We start from the raw sequence: 21,658 nt of genomic DNA, 5'->3' as shown, positions 1-21,658 counted from the left end.
TCTTTGGTCAAGCAGAGCTCTGTAGAAAAGTGCTCATTACAATGCAGGAGGGATTTAGAATGCAGCAAAACGCATCACAGCCTTGCAGTTGGGCTACAATTTGAGTAGCTTTAAAGCAAGGCAATGCTAAGCTCCCTTCCTTAAATGATAGATAGCTTGTCTCTTTGTAATGGCGCACACTGTAAATCCTCTGGGTAATTGGGCCCTGAACAGAAGCAACAAAAAAATATCAGAGCAGGAAAAAGAGCCATGTATCACAGAGCCACGTACAGGAGCTTGAAGCTCGTCCCAGTGAAAGACAGGCTTGGGATGCAGATGTGTGCGATGCTTAACAAATAACATGACGCCTCATAACTCTGCCAGCTCTGATATAACAAGACAGAATGAGCCCAAGTGATGATGCTGCAAGGTGAGAGAACACTTAATGCTTCATCGCTGCAACACTTTTTTCCTTTTCCTTTTTTTTTTGCAGCTGGTCACTGCTGCTATTTTTATGAATGTCGCCCGATGACAAATAGTCTTTAAATAGATAAAGTAGAAAGCTTGTTTCCCCCTGGCGCGGCCGTGAGCAGGAGGATGTGGGATCTAATTCATTATTTGGAGGGCTGTGATTGGGGTCGGGGGGGTCCCACAGCTCGGGATGCCACACTGCTCCTTCTGTGTGCTTATGCTGCTATTAACAAACAGACCTCCTCCCCAACACACACACACACACACACACACACACACACACACACACACGCACACACACACACACTCACACACACACACACACGCAGACCCCCGCAGGAGGAGCAACTAACAGGACTAGAAAAGCACTCCTGGAGCTAAGAGACACTTCCTCATCCTCCTCCCCAGGAAATTAGAGACTGCTTAGTAAACAAGCCTCTGCTCTCATGTCGGCTTAAAGGTAGACTCAGCAAGACAACTTCATTATTCACAACAACTGTCTGGCTGCTGCCAAGGCAGGTATCAAATTTATCGAGACATGGCAGTCGTGGCGATAAGGCCTTTGGTTGTTTGTTGTCGGCTGGAAATGGGCAATTTGGAAAGGGATATGACAGTCAACTATTTAAGAGCCAAATCGATTTTAGATTACAATATTGCATTAGCGAGATAAAACATTGTAATGAAATGACATTATCTTGTACTTGTGCCCATAGGAAATTGTTAATTTCAACTGCCGTAAGCTGGTGGCCACCATGCCCCTGTTTGCCAACGCGGATCCCAACTTCGTGACGGGCATGCTGAGCAAACTCAAGTTTGAAGTCTTCCAGCCCAACGACTACATTATCCGCGAAGGCACGGTGGGGAAGAAGATGTACTTCATCCAGCATGGCGTCGCCAGCGTCATCACCAAAGTCAGCAAGGAGATGAAGCTCACCGACGGCTCCTACTTCGGAGGTCAGTGTGTGTGGCCATGGCTGGGTGCTGAGCATGTAATTACAAACAGAGCAGAATGCCAATTTGCTGTTAATGTGCCATGCTAGTCTTCAAACGCTGATGAAGAATATAAATTAATCCATGGCCCTGTTGATGGTATGTTTGTTCAATTTTCCATCAGTCCATGAATTACAGTAAGTGCCTCCTTTGGTGTTGCAGTTGAGAGTGTGTTGAATGCTTGGTGTGATAATCTTGGGCTCATGGATGAAGTACTAAAGTGTTATGGGTAATGTTGTTAAGTGAAGATGATTTCTGCAGACTTTAGAAGATCTGTCAGGTTAAAAGGTGTTCTATAGGCATCTACAAATAGATATGCTGAGCCCTTGAGGTTTCCATTCCTCTGTAAACACACTTTAGATGTTCCACTGATTCCCTCGGTGAGTCACTTGTATCTGGAGGTCAGTTGAGAGGTAAACAGGCTCTGGTCCTGGTGGACCATGCTGAGCTCATTCCGCTGTGTTCCACAGCGTTCTAGAGGTTCTGTCAGAGTGGTGACAGACTCTCATCGGGCACTTTCCTGTCCTGGAAATGGGTTTGCGTTCACGAGCCCTTACATAATGTTCATCTGTTCAGGCAGAGGGGACCAAGCAGAAGATCAACTCTCCCAGAGGACAGGCAGAGGTTGTCATGGCACTGAATGTTGAATAAATGTTCCTTTCGCGTAATTGAGGGAGTAATTCCCCCTCTCTAGCAAACATGGCCTGACATTAAATATTAATCCATCAATCCGTTTAAAACGAAGCTGTTTACCCTACCTTATTCCGTTATTTATTTATTTGGCCTCCGTGTCCCCTTTCTGTGTAATGGGACTACGTGACACAGTGTAATGTTTTATATTGTCTTCGCCGTGAATTTTTTATTTCAAATGAGATCATTTTCCACGGAAAGGGTTCTAAGAATAGTGACAGATTGTGTGCAATTTCAGGAACCGTTTCTGCTACTTCTAAGCCCGGACTTTTAAAAGATGCTTTTCCCTCTTTGTCAGAACTAAAAAGCTAAAGCTTGGTCCACAAAGGAGTTTTGATTGATTTTTAATGTTTCCCCCAAAGCTTTCCCTTTCATTTTTCATCTGAAAAAATGAAATGTTGACACAATATGATGATTCTTTGGATAAGTATTATTCTTTTCACTAGATATATTCAGTTTGCATTGAGGACGTCAAAGCAGTATTACTTTGAATTGCATCATGTAAATGGTAAAATATTATATAATAACGTGTTACTACAAACATTCTCTTATTGAGGTGTGAGAGTTTGCCTGCCAATCTCAATGATATAATTTGTACTGAACCTCTAACAGAATTTCATGAGCTCCAAAATCTATCAAATATATTTTTTTCATGAATTAAAATGATGTTTGATTGAGGTCTTGAAAGAGAAAATGAGGTAAGATTCGCACATAAGGCTGAATAACTTCCAAAGTTTAGCTAAACATCAGGGTGTTAGGATTCACGTCAGGTTTGTCTTCAAGTCCACGTGATGATTGAGATCAGGTCTGAGATCAGATCATGTGGCTGACCAGCGTCCATGTGTCCGGCTGTAGTTTTTAGCATGTTGTCGGCTGCCCTTATGTTTCATAATGCCGTAATGGAAAAAGGAAATTGAAATCCCTCCCCCCAGCCCTCCTTGATAATCTTTTTCCCCCAGTGTCACGGAGGATGTTGCTGGCCTCTCTGCCATGTTAAGTTGTGATGCCAGCCACCTGCTCCAGTGGGATGCCCATCTGGTGGGGGGATATTTATGCTGCGTGGCATGAGTGTGGCATTAGGAGATCAGTGCTGACTGGGCACCACAGCAGCTGGCCTTGTCAGGAAGAACATCCTTCTCCTCCACTGAATCATGGGAACTGCTGTTAGGCTAAAGAGATGGAGCAAACTCTGCTGATGGCTGCCTCCCCCAAACACAGCTCCTTCCAGTTGCATAATGAAACGCTAGCAAAGAATTCCCTTCGAAGAATTTCTAAATTTGAACCTAAAGTGGCTCAGAGACGCATGCAAGCCCATAGACAAGAACTCAATCAACAACTCCCACAAGCAACTCCCAAACGCAATTCACTGTTGTCTGGCTATCTCTGTCATGCGAAACAACTCTTTCCCAGGTCTAGTTGAAAACAGGCAGTAAGGCCGGTGGGGAAGTGTGGTCATGGCTGTGTTTCCACACAGATCTGCACAGGAAGCACATGGCCTCATGGCTGGTTACCCACACTGCCCTGCGGTGGACAGCCTCGCTGGACGACATGTGTGAAAGCGCTGTTCGTCACGCCAGCATGCCTGGCTGCCCCCTCCAACCCCTCGACCCCCCCAACCCCCCCCCAACCCCCTTCCGCTGCAGGCGACCTGATGGGCCATTGGAGTCGTATGGTTGTAAGAGGCTATGAGGGCGGCCAGCACTGTGTTAGGTAGCGCGCGCATCTGTGCTTGGTTTCCCTCACTGCTATCCCAACGCACGCGTTTCTCACCCAGTAATGTCCAAGTGTATACCGTATATGTGTATATTAGACAGCACGTTGTGCTTTTCTTCATTAGGTCCGTGCGGCTACCTTGTTCACACCCCCAGCTGGAGTGTGGCTTCCAGGCGTCCAGCAGGCCGGCCTTTTGGCAGCGGCGCACACCACAACTTGAGCTCTGAATGTCAAGGGCATCGGTCCTCAAACGGCCATTTAATGCCATGTTTTATTCAGCCTCCAGGACACGCGCGCTGTTACGAGCGAGATAAAACTGACAACGTCTGTCGTTATTGGCAGAGGTGGCCAAATTGGATATTCACAATTTTCACGACACATGGTGTCGCACAATAGCACAAGGCAGGGGGCCATTTCCTCAGAAAGCTTCACAGCAGATAATGGAACAACCAGTCATTTGGGAATCATTTTAGTTCTACTATTATTGTTAAAGCCTTCGATTTATTCAATATATTTTGGATTTAGTAGCTCATGCGAGCCAGTGGGAAAAGGTCCTCGTCCATTAGCGGTGAGCGTGGCCTGGAATGGTGGGAGTTGTGATGTGAATGAAGGAATAAATGATTTGTGAGTTTAGCAACAGGCCCCAGTAGAGGCATGAGCTCTAGTCGCTGTAGTTTGTTCTTAGCAGCTACAGAAGAAGGTTCCGGGTGCAGCGCTTCCTTGATGGCGCTTCACGTGTGCTCATTAATGCTGCCAGCTCAGCACAAGCCAGTTTGGTGTGGAGGAGTCATTAGCCACGGAGCCGTTTGACGAATGGGCTGTGGGGGCTAGCAGCGACAGCAGCACACGTTGGCTGCGGAGCCCGAGGCTCATTCACATGGGCGTCATGCTGGCCTCCCACCCACAACACGCCCAGCCGCTCCACATTCATTTGGGTGGAGATCAGTCTCGACTGTGTGCGTCTCACATCTGCTCCCGTGGGTGATGACGATGATAGCGGCCATTTCTCTCCTTCATTCTGACTTTTGTGTGTGTGTGTGTGTGTGTGTGTGTCCCTCCACAGAGATCTGCCTGCTGACCAAGGGCAGACGCACGGCCAGCGTCCGCGCCGACACCTACTGCCGCCTCTTCTCGCTGTCCGTGGACCACTTCAACGAGGTGCTGGAGGAGTACCCCATGATGCGCCGCGCCTTCGAGACGGTGGCCATCGACCGGCTGGACCGCATCGGTAAGGCCCCGCGCCCCCTCACGCCCGCCCAGCCCTCCCTCTGCTAGCGCCCCATTCTAATGAGTGCCTTGCCTGTGCCATAACTCATGTGTGGTGTGTGTCTGGTCCCCCTCAACGCACTTGTCTGCCATCGTGCCTGCATGCGTGTGTGTATGCTCTCTGTCTCTACCTCTCTATTCTCCTCTCTCCTCATCCGGATTAACATTTAACCCTGTGATCCTTACGATCAAAAATAACAATTGAAGAAAAAAAAAATGATGCATTAACCCAAATTGTTGTCATCGTGTTAAAAAAAAAGTAAAAAAAAAAAAAAAAAAAAAGAAGAACAAAAGTGCATGCGGCTGTCTGGGAGGGGTTCAGGTCACCCCGGAGGTTTGGGTTTTGGAGTCGACCCCCGCCTGGACTGAAGGCGAGTGGACGGAAGCTTGTTTCATCTGCATGTGCCTCCGTTCCATTCCCCTGCAAACCTGGGTATGAGCAGCACCCCACCCCCACCCACAGGGGGCCCAGCTGGAGCTCTAACATCCCACTGCCAGGGGCCCCTAAGGATCCGCCTGGCTCCTCTAGACACACAATGCCAGTCCTTCAGAAAGTCTCCCTATGTGTTTTAGCAGACATACTTAGTGTTCTCTTACCTGCTTTCTGCTTACCTCTGTTTGGCCACGTAGAGAATGTTAATCAGTCAGAGTTTTCTTTTCTATCTTTTTTGATTTGTTTTCAGAGGGGCACGCAATAATAATGCTTAACAAAGGCCAGATTGCCAGATTCCTCAGTACTTGTTTTGCTCCTGTTGTAGGAGATGAAACAAGTCTGATATGGATTATACCGTATTAAAAAGGGATCTGTTGTACTCACTTTTGTGGGAGAATCGAAATTTCCATTGAACGAGCAATCTTTGAACAACTGACCCACTTGAAGTGATGTGATAGGATTAGAGTAGCAGAGGTTAAAAAGAGGAGAATTCAAAAAGTACATTGGTGGGATTTAACCATAAGCCAAGTCATCTTTGTAGCTAAAACATGTCTTCCATTATTGTGTGTATGTAATCACTGTTCTGGTATGACCGTGATTTGTTTCCAAATAAAGTACTGACTATATTAGTAACAGGTCAGCAAATTCTCTATATTCCAACCCATTAATAATTGATAAATGTAGTTTAATAAAGTTACACCGTAGTAGAGCTCCGAAGATAGTATTAGGGTGAGGTGACTCGTGAAAGGTCAAAGGTCATGCCATTTGTTTTGGATGATGTCATCAAATCCATCCAGACACAGTGAGCCAGAGCAGCTCCAGTACTTTATTTGGAAGTAAAGATGTTTGGAAGACATAGACCACTGTGACGTCTTTACTGTGAAGCCCCCATGCTGCACACATGTTGTAGTTTCTTTTGTGTTGTTGTTGTCTAAATCTCTTGTCATGTCCTTTGTGGTGAGCCCACCAAAGATGGAACTCCTCAGCTTTATGCCTGTTTGTGTCTTTGCCTCAAACGCTGATTGACCTGTAGACAGGCAGATAAGCCATAATTGAACATTCTAAGTGAAAGTGCCTATAGTCTTAATTTGGGTTCAGTCTATCATATTTGGAAAATAATTCAAATGTGAGCATTCAAAACATTCTGAACATATGTGGAACATTGACAGTTATCAATGTTCTGTGCCATTAAATATTTGTCAGTCTTAATGAGTTAGTCTGAAGGGTTATTCACAAATTAAACATCCACTAATCAACCCTGACTGACCATAGAGAGGCAAGATAGATACTATAATTTATTATAATAATAATTTATTACAACTACTACGGATAATATTTCACAGCAGAAAACTACTAAGGAAAAAGGTTGAATTTGCACTGATGATCTTTTTTGTTTGTTTGTTGTTATAGCATTTTTTTATATAGTGTTTTTCAATATATCAGAATATCTGTCCACCTATCATGGACATTAGTCATCTAAAATATGAAATAATTGTAATGTAAGATGTACAATGATTGTAACCAGAATTGGCCAAGTGTATGAGATGAAAGCAATGGGAGATATGGTATATGATAGGGTCAATAAGAGGTGAAATGTCAGAGGACTGGCTCCCACTTAGACTCCATCACTCGTGTGATTTAGGGGATGAAGGCTTCCAAAAATCACTGCCCTCTAGCCTCCAACTGCCATTTAGCCACTCCAGAAAAGAGCAACAGAGTCACAGATTTACCTGTGACATGTTTATTTTGATTTGTGAGTGACCAGTATTTTACCACACCTCTTCTGAAAACAGAAGGGACGTTTGGCAAAATTGGAAATCAAAAAGGGGTTTTGTCTCATACAAGGGAAAAGACCAAAAATGTCATGATCGGTGCTTGATGTTACGTGACTGTGTATATGGACTGCATTTGGTCACGTGCTTGCGTGGTTCTTCAAAGGAAAGAGAGAGAGAGACAAAAAGGAATGACATTGACAACAGTGACATGTTTGACAATTGATGTATCTATCTCTATCTAAAAATTATTTGACCAGGAGTTCCTCTTGAGATGAGCTCATCTCGTTTTCAAGAGTGTCCTGGCCGACGAATAGGCAACAGGTAAACGCCTCATCCCAATCCGAATTTTCCCACACAAGCAGAATGCTTCACAGGCTGACACAGTTGGGTTACCTCCTGCCCAACTCTCCTCTCACGGACAAGCACCCACATAGATGGGATTTTAACAGAAGTAATTTTTTTAATTTTTTATTACATGGATATATAAAGAAAATTAAGTTGCATGACAAAACAATGATGCCACACAAATTGTGTTGTGCTGAAATGTTTTTCCCAAAGTTTGATTAATCTGCGTTGTCTAAATTGTGAATAATGTTAGGTGCATGCCAATTATTATTCTAACAGTTATATAAATGTCTTCTGTGTTAGTATGTTGTACAGTGTGCTCTATTATCAATAGGCATCATTTCCATGTAGAACAAAGTTCAAATCGACTGTTGTGTTTAGTTGGTCACATTTCCATGTTTGTCTGTGTGCGGGAATTAGGACGGACTATACGTTAAACTTAGGATCAAGGGGAGGGCTTCTCCCATCAAAAAAACTGAGTTGACGCAGGGAAAAGAAAGAAAACAAAAAAAAACACTAAGCTGGCTTTAAGTTTATTGCATGCTATTTTTAAGCCCCAGATGAGTTTGGCGTCAGCCTCATGGCTGTGATGTTTTATAACTTGCAAATCAATTTTAGTCCAGTTTCAGAGTTGTGCCTTGCCCCTTCTGTGTAGTCCAAGTCCAAGTGGTCTGAGCAGGTTGTGATGCCCGGGCTCATCAGAGAAGGAGGTAATGGCAGTGGGCAGAGAGCATAGCGTTAGACGATCCAGGCATTTATCATCACATGAAGGACTCTTCAGAGAGCTTCAACACGTGAGTGATGCCACTCAATCACAAAGGAAATTCTGTGTAAGTATTCCGTTAGCAAGAGAAAAAACACTCTCCAGCACTCCTGTGCTGGGAAGGCATGATATAGTCATTGAGGATAAGAGTGCTTGAGGAAGACACCCAGACGATATAGCAGCCCACTGTCTCCGGTGATTTAGCAGGCCCGTGCCTGCCGCGGGGCCCGTATACAGCACCCCTGAGACAAGCAGCCGACAAGCACACCAACGTGCCACCAAGGATTTGACAGATTTCAGATTAAATATGTTTACTTTTTAAGTTTACTTAAAGTCTTTCTGGATCCAAGTTTGGACATGCACCATTTCAAATCTAAACCAAATCCAGCTTAAATGCGTTGTGCTTTTATTGAGCTCAACCAGAGGATGTGAGGCCCAAATGTTGTTTTGAGTGAAACCCAAAGCTATGTTCAGAATGTTGCTCTCTTTTCCTGCAGTAGAGGACAATGTTTTCACGCTGTTCAGCATTGGAGCTGGAAATGTCTTTGACCTCATTTGCAGATTGCAATCTTGTTGTGTGGTTAATATTTTGCGGGTTAAGATGTTCATGCTATGGAACGCTTCTCTTTGACCTTGTCAGAGTGTTAATTTAATTTCAATCAACTCCTAACAAAGCAATTTTCATCCCAGTAGGAATTTGGTGAGATGAATTCATAGGCCACACTAAATAGCAACGTAACATTGATATCTCTGGCCAGTGTGTGTCAGAGAAATTTGAATTAGCATTAGACATTGTCTTGAAGTGGAGTAGTTGCACTTAGATCGTTTAACTTACACGGTTCCCATCCTATCCCTCCCAGCACCAACGACCAGTGCAAATAACATGTTTATGTGTTGTACTTCCATCTACAGAATTTAAACATGTTCCTTACCATGCATCAACCATCTTTACAGATGACGTGTAAGTGTGTAGATGTGTTGGACTGTGTTTTGTCCCAGTGGTGGTAGTAAGTATCCCTAGTTGGGTAGCTGTCTGCAGGAGAGGAAAGGAGCACGTATAAACAGTGTGATTTCTCTTGTTTCTCTCACGTTGTCAGTAAATGGGACGTGTGGCCCTGGCCTTTTCAGACTGAATAAGCGAGCGATCCGTTTCTCACACAGAGTGGTCCCAGTTTAAGGAAATCATTTGTCACAATTCATACGGCTGCCAAAAGGCTTTGGCATTGACAGAGTACAGCATGCCTCCAGCCATTATTGCCCCTTTGATTATCCATACAAGAGGCAGTGCTGGGAGTGTGCTGGGGAAATGCAGAGTCATGTCTGGCCTCAACAGCTCAGGGAACTGTGCAGGGAAGCTCGCGTTCTTCTTTATCTGGAACTTCACAGTATATATTGTCTCGTGACTATGCGCCCCCTCCGTTATTCACTACAACTCGTCGCTCTTCCTATAGAATCCACAAAGCCCAGTGGGGTTTTTTTTACTTATAACCGACATTCTGTCGAACATAGGTTTTCAAGATGACATTTTAAGAAGAGGTTATTTTTCCAGTGCTCTCTACAAATGATCCGTCTTTTTAGTCACTAGATGCTACAAGCCATTGGCTTGCTCTTATCATGCGTGTTCTGGATTAATAACTATAATGATTCATTAAAAATCTTGTCCCTTTGATTTATATTGGCTTTGGCAAGCTCAGAGGACTAACAGTCCAAACCAATCACTGACCTGATTGCTGAGCCTACAGTTGTAATGTCTTCTGAAAGAATTAGTACTTCTAATTTTAAAAAGGTGAGAAGAGTTAGAAATGAAGGTGGTTTGATCTCTGTCCTCTTTCATTTTAGAATCTATTCTAGTCATTTATCATTTAGAGAAGTAAGTATAGCGTGACATTTCTTCTTTCGATAAAGTATTTACATTTTTAATGTACCGGGACAGCTGAATGCTCAGAGGATTTTGATCCTTCATAAAAACCGTATGCAAAATGTCCGCCATCCAGAAGCTGGCTGAATGCATAATGCCGGTGGCACCTTGAGTAGTGATGGCGGCGTGGCACCAATCATAGGCAGCCAGCCCCACCAAGGTAAAAGCACCTCCAGTGTCCTCAAGGTTTTAGTGAGGAGATTAATGGCCTGGCGCCAAAGCCTTCAGTGCAGCGCAGCCTTACTCAGTCATTTCCTTCAACAGAAATGTTGCAGCTCAACCGTCAACAAAAGGTCAGCCATCTGCAGAGCAATTCCCAGATCAATCGGAGCGTCACTCTTTCCCCCCACCAGTGAGGACAAATGGGACGATTTGAACATGAAGTCTCAGACTGTTAGTTAATTATAGATGCCAGGGAGGTGCTTTGTAAGTCTTGCAGAATGTCTGCTGATATAAATGCTCCTCTCTGGCTTGATTCTGCCTTTAGTCACGACCTCTGTGAACACCGCCGCCTAAAACAAGATTAGCTGATCGCAGAATAGCGTCATGCTAGTGCTGAGATAGCATCTCCCGTGACAGGATGAGAGCAATTTCATGCTTTTTTGCGCAAGCAGTCATTTGTTTGCCAGAACTTTCAGCGCCCCCTTTCCAACCTTATATTGCTCAGCGTCATAGGGGTGGTTAGAAAAAGGACCCCAATAATAGTCCAGTAAGCGTTTCATCGATTCCTTAACTGAGCTGAGTCAAGGCCAGCTCTTTTATACTCTACGCAGGTGTTCTTTTCCATGAACACTGCTCAACTGAACAGTTAGGTGTTTGATCATGCGGACTGTTCCCACACATGTCGAGAGCTATTCATCTAAATTTGTAAAGTTAATGCCTCGAGCCGTCCAGCAGGCCGCAAGTAGCTGTTTAACATTTTAATTAGCAAATGATCCTGAACTTGTAACTCTACTCATTTTGTATTAGCAGTTGATCCTGAACCTGCACCTCTAGTTGACTCCTAAAAGTCAGTAGACATGTGGTTCTTGTTGGTCTTTTTGTAGTCTCCATAGTAGTGTCACCATCTGTAGTTTGTCTCGAGTTGATTCTCTGTGTTGTGGTCTTTGGTGTGTAGAGGACAAGGAAATTAGATGAAAATGCTAAACTTGGTGCTGAACTGAATCATTTTCCATGAAGACATGTTAAGACCATTGAAAGTCTTGGTTGGTATGTATATACACAGTTTCCCCTTAGACTTACGGAGCACGTGCTGTGTTGTCTGTACTGTCTGTTACAGTATTGACTGTATCTTCCATAGTCATGTTCATCCCTCTCTCATTGTGGAACACACCATAACAACAGACATTCCTTACCCTCTCTGGTGTCCTGTCTGTCCAGCCAAGCCATGCCTCAGGGCAGAAGTCATGCCTCTATCCATTGCTCCCTCACAGGGAAGAAGAACTCGCTCCTGCTCCAGAAGTTCCAGAAGGATCTGAACGCCGGCGTCTTCAACACCCAGGAGAACGAGCTCTTGAAGCAGATCATCCGTCAGGACCGGGAGATGGTGATGATGGTGGAGCGCAAGCAGTCGGTCACGGGGGTGAACTCAACACCGATGTCTGGAAACTCCATCATTAACTCCCCGGCGCAGCCGCCCTACGCCGCCGCGCTCCAGCAGTCTGCTCCCATGACCTACAGCGCCTCGGCCACCATCGCCCCCACCGCGCGTCTCATGGCCGCCTCCATACAAGGCATCTTCCCCGCGCCCAGCGTCTCCATCGGCAACCTGAACTCGGCTTCCCCCAACCCGCAGACGCCGCTGCAGCAGCAGCAGGGGGCGCTCATGTCGCCGTGCTCCTTCACGGCGGCCGTGTGCAGCCCCCCCGTGCAGACCCCGCTGGCCGGCCGCACCTTCCAGTACGGCTCGCCCACCGCCTCGCAGCTGTCCCTCATCCAGCCGCCCCTGTCCACCCAGCAGCAGCAGCTCCCCGCACAGCCATCGCCCTCCACCTCATCACAACAGCAACAACAACAACAACAACAACCACCACCACCACAGCAGCCACCGCAGCAGCCAGCCCAACCCCAGCCGTCCCAGCAGCAGCCATCGCAACCGCAGGTGCCCTCCCCCCAGCGCAGCGAGGTCCACAAGAGCACTCAGGCCCTGCAGTCGGGCAGCCTGAGCCGAGACGTGCGCCACCTCTCCGCCTCCCAGCCCTCCCTGCCACATGACACCACGTTGGTGACGCGGCCCGTGCCTCCCGCCTCAGGCGAGTCCATGGCGGCGCTGCCCCCTCAGGCGGGCTCGGCCGCAGGGCCCCAGGCTCCGGGCTCGGCCCTGCAGGGGGGCATCCGCAGCACCGTGCCCCAGCGGGTCAGCCTGTTCCGCCAGATGTCGTCTGGAGCACTGCCGCCAGTGCGCACAGCGCCCCCTGCTGCTCAGCACAGGGATTCCACAGGCTCCAGAAGAGAATCGGCAGTCTTAAGCAGCACAGAGACAGAACAAGACAAGAATTTGCGGTTTACGTCAAATTTATGATCCAACTTTCATTTCCTCTTTTTCCTCTTTTTTTAAATATGTTTTGATTCATTTTTATGAAGATATATGAAAAAGAATACCAGACTTGAGAATTTTTTCTTTTTTTTCTCCAAACTTTAAAAAAAGGAAAACCTCATAGACACCCTATGTACAGACTGCCCTTGTATTATATTTTAGACACATCTCCCCTTCAACTTAAGAATGTATATTAAGCGAATATATATATGTGTACATCCAACTAGAATATTTGGCATTGACTATTTAAAAACTAGTATAAACATGAGTCTTCCTTTCTGAAATATATGAACACATACATAAGGAGAATATTTCCTTTTTATTTTGTTTGTCTTTTGTTTTTGTAACTGGAATGCAACATGAATCCTGACAATGACTTTTTAATTATCATTTTTTTAATCTGAGAGAAGATGACAAAATAAGTCCTCATTTTCTGTGGCTTTGGCATCACTGTGGAAACAACAGCAAATTTAAAAAATGAACACAAGCAAACATGGAAATCGTCAAAAAGCACACATATTTAAAGTCAGTTTTTGGGTACAGTATGAACCAATCTCCTCCACTGAAAGCATTCTGTCATTTACCAGTAAAACAATCTAGTCCTCATTCTATAAAGGACAGAAACCCTGGGACTTGAAAACCCCACCTAAGTGAAGAGTGTTGCTATACCATAAATATGAGCAAATCAGACTGTAGATTCCGTAAATGCAGTATATTTCTGTAGACCACCTTTTGTATTGCCTGGGTCTTTTGGAGTAATGCTAACAGAGGGCACTGGATCATGCATGGATGCTAGGAGACCTTAGTGTGAGAGAGGAGAAACAAAATGTTATTTTGCAGTGTTCTTGAAGTGAACCAACTTTGCTGCGTAACAGATTCTCTCAAGCCTGGTTCAGTCCCATAGTGTGCGCTACTCAAGTGTAAGGATTAGGATTCTGAAACAAGCTAGTCACTGTCAGTATTTGATGACCCCCTCCCTTACCTTAGCTTTCATTGTGTCATTATGTTTCAAGTCACAGGATTTCTGTCTTTCTGAATAGAGAGACATTGACATTCACGTCTATAGAACTTGACTGGAATTGACAGTATGCCACAGATGCTGCAGGCAGAGATTAAGTGGAAAAGCACTTGAATATCACTTTAAAGTACAGTACACCTGTCTCTACACACAGATTTGAGGAACTCTGGGCAATAATGCAGTAGGCTAAATGGAGGGAAACACAGGTGCTTGTGATGACATTTGCAATATTTTCTGTGGTGTGAGAGTGTGTTCAGACCGTGGCAGTGTTATGGGTCCAAAGGGAATCGGATGAATTTTGCTGCTTTTTTCTGCGTCCCAATGAAGACGTGTGCAAGAAGGATGGAGAGTGGATGATGCTGTTTATTGGTTCTGTTTATTTCTTTTGTCCTTGTTTGTATTTTTATTCCTGATTTCTGGCAGTGATGGACATTACGTAATGTTGCTTAATGACTATGTGTACATTTATAATATTTATAAACTAAAGAGTATCACCATTATGCAATAGACTGTGATATAAAGATAAACTATATCTGTGTTGTAAATAGTTTTGTAGATCTAGTATTTACAAAATAATGTGTGGTGCATTCTCGATCATGGCAATGTCTTACTTCTATCAGGAATCCGGATATCATCTATATATGCATATTAACTGAAAAGGTTAAAAGATAAAAAATACAAAAAAATCATCAGAGATGAACAAAAACCTTAATGCAATTTAGAATGCCACTTGACACTGAGAAGATGCCACCTCTCAAAGTGAAACCTAACAGCTTCCTGTCTGCAAACCCCTGAGGCAGTTGTGCCCCTCTTAAAATGCTTCACATGCTTGGACATTTTGACTCACTTTGGCAGCCTCGAAATGCCCTCCTCAATCTGATGAGTCACCCTGGTCGGTCTGTTCAGATTGCCATGGAGTGACTTCCGTTTGGAAATAGATTCATTGGAGATAGACCTTTTCTTCGACATTAATATCAAACATATATTTTGTTCAAATTTTGTTAAACATATCCTGGTTATGGCATACATATCTTACACTCATGAAAAACACTCTTTTAACATACTTTAAACCCACATGCATCCCATTGCATACCTAGCTTCCTAATTTTTACACCACATTCTGTTATTGTTTTAATTTTTGTTGTACTTTCAATTTGTTCAATTATTTTACTTTTGTCCAGTGTTTCAATATGTCAGAAAAAAAAAAATCACAACATGCTTCCTTCATATAGAATGCCAGTGATGACTGACATAGAGCAATACAGTAATACCCGAAATTTCAGCTGAACCTAAATCACCAAACTAAGCGTTTGAACTTGTTTGTATGTTTATTGTTTGTGTCTTGATCTTCTTTGTACTTTGTTCATTTGTTGATTTTCTGATTGGGACACCTAGCGTAATGCTTTAGTGTATAGGCCTGTACTAAAATGCCTGTCCCAGGAAGAAGGCAATGGATTCCTTGTATGTTTTGTATTCCTTGTATATTTTTCTCATGTGACTGTCACTTGCCTTTAAATGTCTTTTTCTACTCTCCTTTTTCCAATTACTGCTTTTATCAGTCACTCGTTTGTTGATGACTGCTTTGTGTGTTGGTGTGAACAGGATCCGCTGTCTTTGTCCCAGGATCAGAAATATATAAGATGGTTCTATATATATATAACTGAATTTGCTATGCTTCTTTCCACTATATTGCTTTGCTGCACAATATAAAGCGTAACATATTCCTGGAGCAGAGACGCAGCTGTCTGTGTGTAACATCTCAACTGGGTATTACTGTATTGCAGCATGTTTAGCTAAAGCTGCATCATAACCAGCCATCATTTTAGATTTCCTATTGTCAATTGCAAGAAAGGTGCATTTCGTAAGTCTGATATTATAAATGATGAGCAGAAATATGGCGATAAAAAAAGCTAATTTCCAATGGAGGTTATCTCAGGAGCTGAAAGGCACAGCTGGTTTGCATTAAGGTTTCTGTCTCTTGTCCATATGTGTGTGTGTGAGTGTGTGACTTCATCCCGTCTGGGTCTTGAGACTCTGAGCTGACTCGCTGACATGGTGTGGAAACGCGACACACTCACACAAACACACAAACACACAAACACACACACACACCCTCAGTAGAGAGATTGCCGTTGGCCAGCTGACCTCTGAGCTGGCTAAATACTGCTCATAGGATCTGAAAAGTGAGTAAGCCCCTGCAAATTCCTGGACACGGCACTGAATTCCTGATGTATAATTTAGGTCGATCATGGCAGGTTGTGCATCATGTGAAATCAGTGTGGACTGTCAGTATGACTGCATTGCAGTGTGGCCTTATAGAGCTAAATGTTTGCAGTGGATTGATATCAAACGGATACTTCCAGTCTTTTTGCCTCTGTGTCTTTGTGTCAAGCATATCCACACTAAACCAGACCAGCTCAGAGTCTCAAGGGATACAGAAAAAAATCAGTTGAGCAAAATACAGTACCCACTTGTGTCAATATTGTATCAATACAGACATCCACCCACATCATAAAAGCATGCATTGTCACAAATACTCAAAAGAGAAACTATTTAAAATGTTGAAGTTAAATGTATTGTGAGATTATGATTTTGTTTGTCTACCTAGGCATTATTTGTGTGTATCAGAAGCATTGAATTTTCACAAGATGACATTCTTAAGTATTTGTGCCTAAACTATAGCCATGTTTCATCCTTTTTTGTTGTCTGTGAGCTGTGTGCCTGCACACACACATATAAAGATGATATATGATCATTTGATCATAGGTCCATGTTTTGGAAGGATGGTGGCATGCAAAAGAGCTAGCCAAATGTGTTCGAGTACGTGACTACTGTAATCACAATCTTAGAAACATTCGAGGAGTCATGGTCGACAGAGCAATCTGTTATTTCCTGATTAGTAAAAAAGACAGAGCGAGAGAGAGAGAGAGAGAGAGAGAGAGATGAAGAGTAGGGTGTAGTGAGTACAGCTTTTACACTAAAGTCTAAAGTCTGTGTGCGCACACAGGCTATGTCCTTCTGGAGCACTCTCATACCTTTTGTTGTAGCCACTGGTGTTTGGTTGGATATATTGTTACTGTATGTGGAATGAAAACTGGCCAAAGCAAAACATCCTGAGTAACTTTATTCATTTTGAATTGCACTTTCTGACTTAAAAGAGGCAGAGATTCAATAAACGACTCTGCGTTTATAGTTTAAGTTGATAGGCTAATTAAGGAGAAGAATGATCTAGTTTCTGACCCTCCCACATTTTTGTGGCACTTCGAAGGGGGGGGCCCATATTTTAATTTCAACAATGAGTGATTAACCTTGCTATGCCATAGTGTATAGGGACTAGTATACAGCTTGAGTCGGATGGCAGTACTGTTGGTATCTGCTGTTTTTGATACTAGCCTTCACGGGGGATTGCTTCCTAATCATGTGCTTTTATCCACAATTCTGACCACCTCTAGCTAGCACTTGGGACAGGGCATTATAGGCCAAGACACACACTTAGCTAAATAACAACAAATAAAGCAGTCAAACAAATATGGAAGCATTCAAGAAACCAGCACATATATTTATATGTTTGATTTTTTTTTTATTATTTTCCTTTTACTTTTACTGTTTCTTTTTTCAGTGATGCAAATAGAATAAAGAGCATTGAGTAGAAAAGCGAAACTGACACTTGGGTTTACAACCTCTGCATTTGCAGGTGAATTAAATTTATTTCAAATGTTTACGGATGCTATGTTTGTGTAAGAGAGAGAAAGTGCGCGCAAGAGAGAGAGACATGCTATTACAAGCCACAAGCTCTTCTTAAACTCTACTGACATTATCATTGTGCTCCTTTTACGTAAACCAAGGCTTGGATAAATGAACAATTAGTTGGTTACTTGATTCAGAATAAGGAAAGATAAAAAAAATGTATACTTTCTTACAATCTATATGCAGACAAACGGTGTTTGTCAGAAATTATTTTGATTTTGTTTTATTTTTTTCTGTTTGTAAATAATAAACCTTTAAAATATAGAGAAAAAAATAAAGAAATATTGTCATTTACTGCTGAGCCTATTTGTGTGTTTGTTGTGGTCAAAGACAGATCACACTCTTCATGCATTATCTAGCTCCACTCCTCATTCAGTATCTGGATAAAACACATGTGATGAACAACACAGTACTGAATTTGACCGTACATTTTTTATCAGTGTGGCACTTTCCAACTTCTATTTTACTCACAAGTTTAGACAACATTGATTAAAAAAAGAGAGAGATATAAACAAGTATTATGAAATACAGTGCATGGATAGAGATCAAACTTTTCAGAAGCCCTGGCTGTTGTGTGGAATAGCTCCACATATATATTGGCAGCAGTGAGGCAGAATATACGGGCTGTGTTCCGACAGCGCAGCATAAAGGCTGATCTAAAGCACAGTGTACAGGGGCAGCGGCTACTGCGGATGCCTAGAGCAGGGCCACAATTTACACACTATTGGAGGCCATTTCTCAGAAGATCTGGCACAAGAGCAGAGGTTGATCGCTCCCTTCCTTTTCACTGTACAGCATGTGGAGATGGGGGGATGATGGAAAGCAAGTGAGAGACATGAGAATGACAGATGATGTAGAGGGAGAGAGAGGGAGGGGAGGAGGAGGAGAAGGAGGAGGAGGAGGAGAGCAGAGGGAGAACGTCAGCAGTTCGTTCCCAGGTTATGAAAAATCGACCCTCGCGGGTGCAAGGGATTTCCATTCATTACCTTCACCTCCAGTTATCCGTCATGAAGAATTCATACATGAAGACGGATCCCTGCAGCCCCCCATCCATTTCCATTGCAGAGGAGAGGGAGCCGGAGAGCCGTGCCCATTGGCCGGACCCTTTTGGAGGTGCATGTTGTTATTCATAACAACCTGCTCATCACTCACTGGGATGGACAGGGGCCACCTCGGCCCCAGATCGGATGGGAGATATGGCTTCAGTGATGAGCCCATGCATTTTTAAGTAGCCCCTGGGTATGAGATAGGTGGAGCATTACCTTGTGTGTGTTATCACTTAGGCTTGCTGCATGACCCTAGGCCCTTCCAAGTGGACCTCAGGAGGACGTTACGGCCTCAGTCAGGGTCATTTAACTCTGATAAAAGAGTCAGATGCACTGAGCATGTTGCATGACCAGGGTCTGGTTACAAGGTGAAAGACAGGCTTAAAGGGCTTACGTGAGTCACTCTGTCATTTCATTATCAACGGAACACTGCTCTCAATTAGGTATTATTATGGCATTAAAATGACTGTAATCGTAGACACAGCAAATGAATATTTCAGCATGTGTTTGGTGAGATTGTCTCGTTAAGTAAATGCTTGTGGCCTATCAATATCTGGACAACAATGAGCAGCTTTACCTATTTAAAGATTCATAGTTATCATGCACAGCCATGCCTTTTCTGTTTACGCAAGGTTGCCAGAAGAATGGTAAACATCTACACACATCTACGTATTTATCTACTCAATACATACATTTAAATAGGCAACTACATATTTCACATCATTTTGTAATTGTGAAATCTTTTAGTCTCTAGTACAACCATCAGGCTGTGGCCTGATTGATTGATCGATTGATTGATTGATTGATCAATAGATTGATTTGACGTGAACATGCTATTTGAGGTAGTTCACACATTTTAAAGCCATGTCAAGGAGGGAATACCATAAAGTTTGAGACTTGTTTCCATCAATGTTCCTGGAATTATAAATGTGGTATCAATGCTCCTGGTGTAGGTATAAAGGATATTCTTCCACACATGTCATTCCATTCCATAAAAGACAGCAGCATTTGATGTTCATACATAATAACACATCACACATCACATATAATATAAATAAATAAACAAGTGTGACAAGTGTAAAAAAAGAAAAACACATTAAATATATAAATTAAGTCAAAATGAATACAGATAATAATAATAATGTATAGTATGTATGCAAAGTTTATTAAAGAGTAATAGCCTGTGTTTATTTCTCCCAAAGGGCTCCTACAGCCAGCTTGAGAACAACTCTAGAGAGTTTGAGCTCAGTCAACTCATCAATTCATAAAAGCTTATGGGGTTGAAAAGAACTGCATTTCGCAAAAATAGAAATGATTGCAAGAGAAACCAGTTCACTGTATGCTATACTGCAGGGAATTAAGAATCCTAAACTGCATTAATCTTTTTCCATAGTTCAGATTGACATTGTTAATGTTTATGCCTACAGAGCTTCAGTAAATCCAATCCATCAAAGGGGCTGTGATCCCTTTTAATGGAATGTATGCATATAGCATGAGCCTGAACTGGCTTGCTTGGTGCATAAGAAGACCAGTGAGAGACAGGGAGGGAGCGTATCTGGTGAACAACTGTTCAGAGGTCAGCTGAAGCTGAGCTCACAGGTTAAGGGTGAGAAGGTCATCATATGGCCAGTCCAGATGTTTTCCGCAGCCAGATGAATCCGCAAGAGAATGCAAACCATTAGAACCGTTAAATCCACTGGGATCCGGATGTTATCTATAGGAGTATGTGTGCGTATGTACATCCTACAGTGCATCTACTCTCCTATCAACCATGCCTGCCCCCTGACTATGAAAACACATCTGACAGTAGACTACAATCCCCATCAGAGACCATAGACAGACAAACAGATGAGTTTTGGGACTATTCATTGAGCTCAGATGAAATGTGATCATGCAGGGCTTCCTTGCACTGGTTTGGGACATGTTTCCGGGTATTAAAAACAATCTGCCACTTTCCTGGTGAATGATGGCAATCGGCTCATCTGTGACTGAGAGGCTGTTTGTCCCATGCAGTCGGTGAGACAGCAGTCCAGGGAAAAGCTCTTTATGTAAAAACACCTGACCTTGCTCAGCGTCATGGCTATTCAGACCAGATACAGAGGTTTCATAAGGACTAAAAGGAGATTTGGTATTCCTAGAATGCCAATTTAATGGTATTTAACTCGTATTAATATTTAGCTTATCTTAATTTATAGAATTGGCACCAAGTCTAGGATGTTTAAATTTCACCACAATCTGGCTATTTACTGATACATATAATGATACATATTCAACAAAACTGATTAATCTACTGTATGTGGAGACAAAATGTACTTTTTTAAAGATGAATGTTAATACCCTGTTCTTTCTGAGACCTCATTTTGGTGTGCTGAGACCAGAAGGTTAACACAAACCCAGCATGATGGGCAGAATTGTGTCAGATTGTGTCGAACCTGATGGAGCATCTATGTGTAAATATACTGTTACCAAAATCTTGGTCCTGGTCTTTCATGACCTTATGGTAAGTATTCCAAATTGCAAACCTTTCATTAGTCTATTTCTCATCTATCTTTTCTCTTCACCCTCCTTCTGTGTTCACCTGTAGTACAGTATATTCTGTTTTGTAGATAGATCATGCATTACTCCAATAGACTCAGCTCAATATCTGAAACAGCACAACAGCTCCTGATAAAGGTTACCTGAACATATATAGAGTCAATTTAAAAAAAGAGAATCCAATCTCTTGTCATAAGTAATTCCCTAAACTAGACGGTGAATAACAAAATAAAACATTCCTTGTTCTGTTGGTAATCTGATAAGCATAGCTGAGAGAATAAACTCTGAAGGTTATCCAAGACTAATAAATATGTTGTGTATTAACCGCCGCTGTCCCTGGAGAACGGCGGTCAATTTAATTGCTGTGTTTCTGAATGAGTACGATACAGGTGATACATTGGTGGCCTCACTGGCTGAATTGGAAATAGCCGCC

General features: G+C 43.1%; 1 protein-coding gene across 1 annotated transcript in view; it reads left to right on the top strand.

The window, feature by feature from the left end:
- Nucleotides 1-12,864, top strand: part of LOC134101151 (potassium/sodium hyperpolarization-activated cyclic nucleotide-gated channel 1) — a 55,459-nt gene extending 42,595 nt beyond the window's left edge. Inside the window, exons 6-8 of the mRNA XM_062554736.1 lie at nucleotides 1,164-1,404; nucleotides 4,907-5,071; nucleotides 11,777-12,864. Coding sequence (XP_062410720.1) covers nucleotides 1,164-1,404; nucleotides 4,907-5,071; nucleotides 11,777-12,864 — 1,494 coding nt within the window. The remainder of the gene's footprint in view (nucleotides 1-1,163; nucleotides 1,405-4,906; nucleotides 5,072-11,776) is intronic.
- Nucleotides 12,865-21,658: the final 8,794 nt, after the last annotated feature.

The sequence above is a fragment of the Sardina pilchardus genome, chromosome 14 (assembly GCF_963854185.1).
Source record: "Sardina pilchardus chromosome 14, fSarPil1.1, whole genome shotgun sequence".
In the NCBI taxonomy this organism is placed as follows: domain Eukaryota; kingdom Metazoa; phylum Chordata; class Actinopteri; order Clupeiformes; family Clupeidae; genus Sardina; species Sardina pilchardus.
The sequence above is the reverse complement of the archived record's forward strand: the minus strand, read 5'-3'. Positions and strand labels throughout refer to the sequence as shown.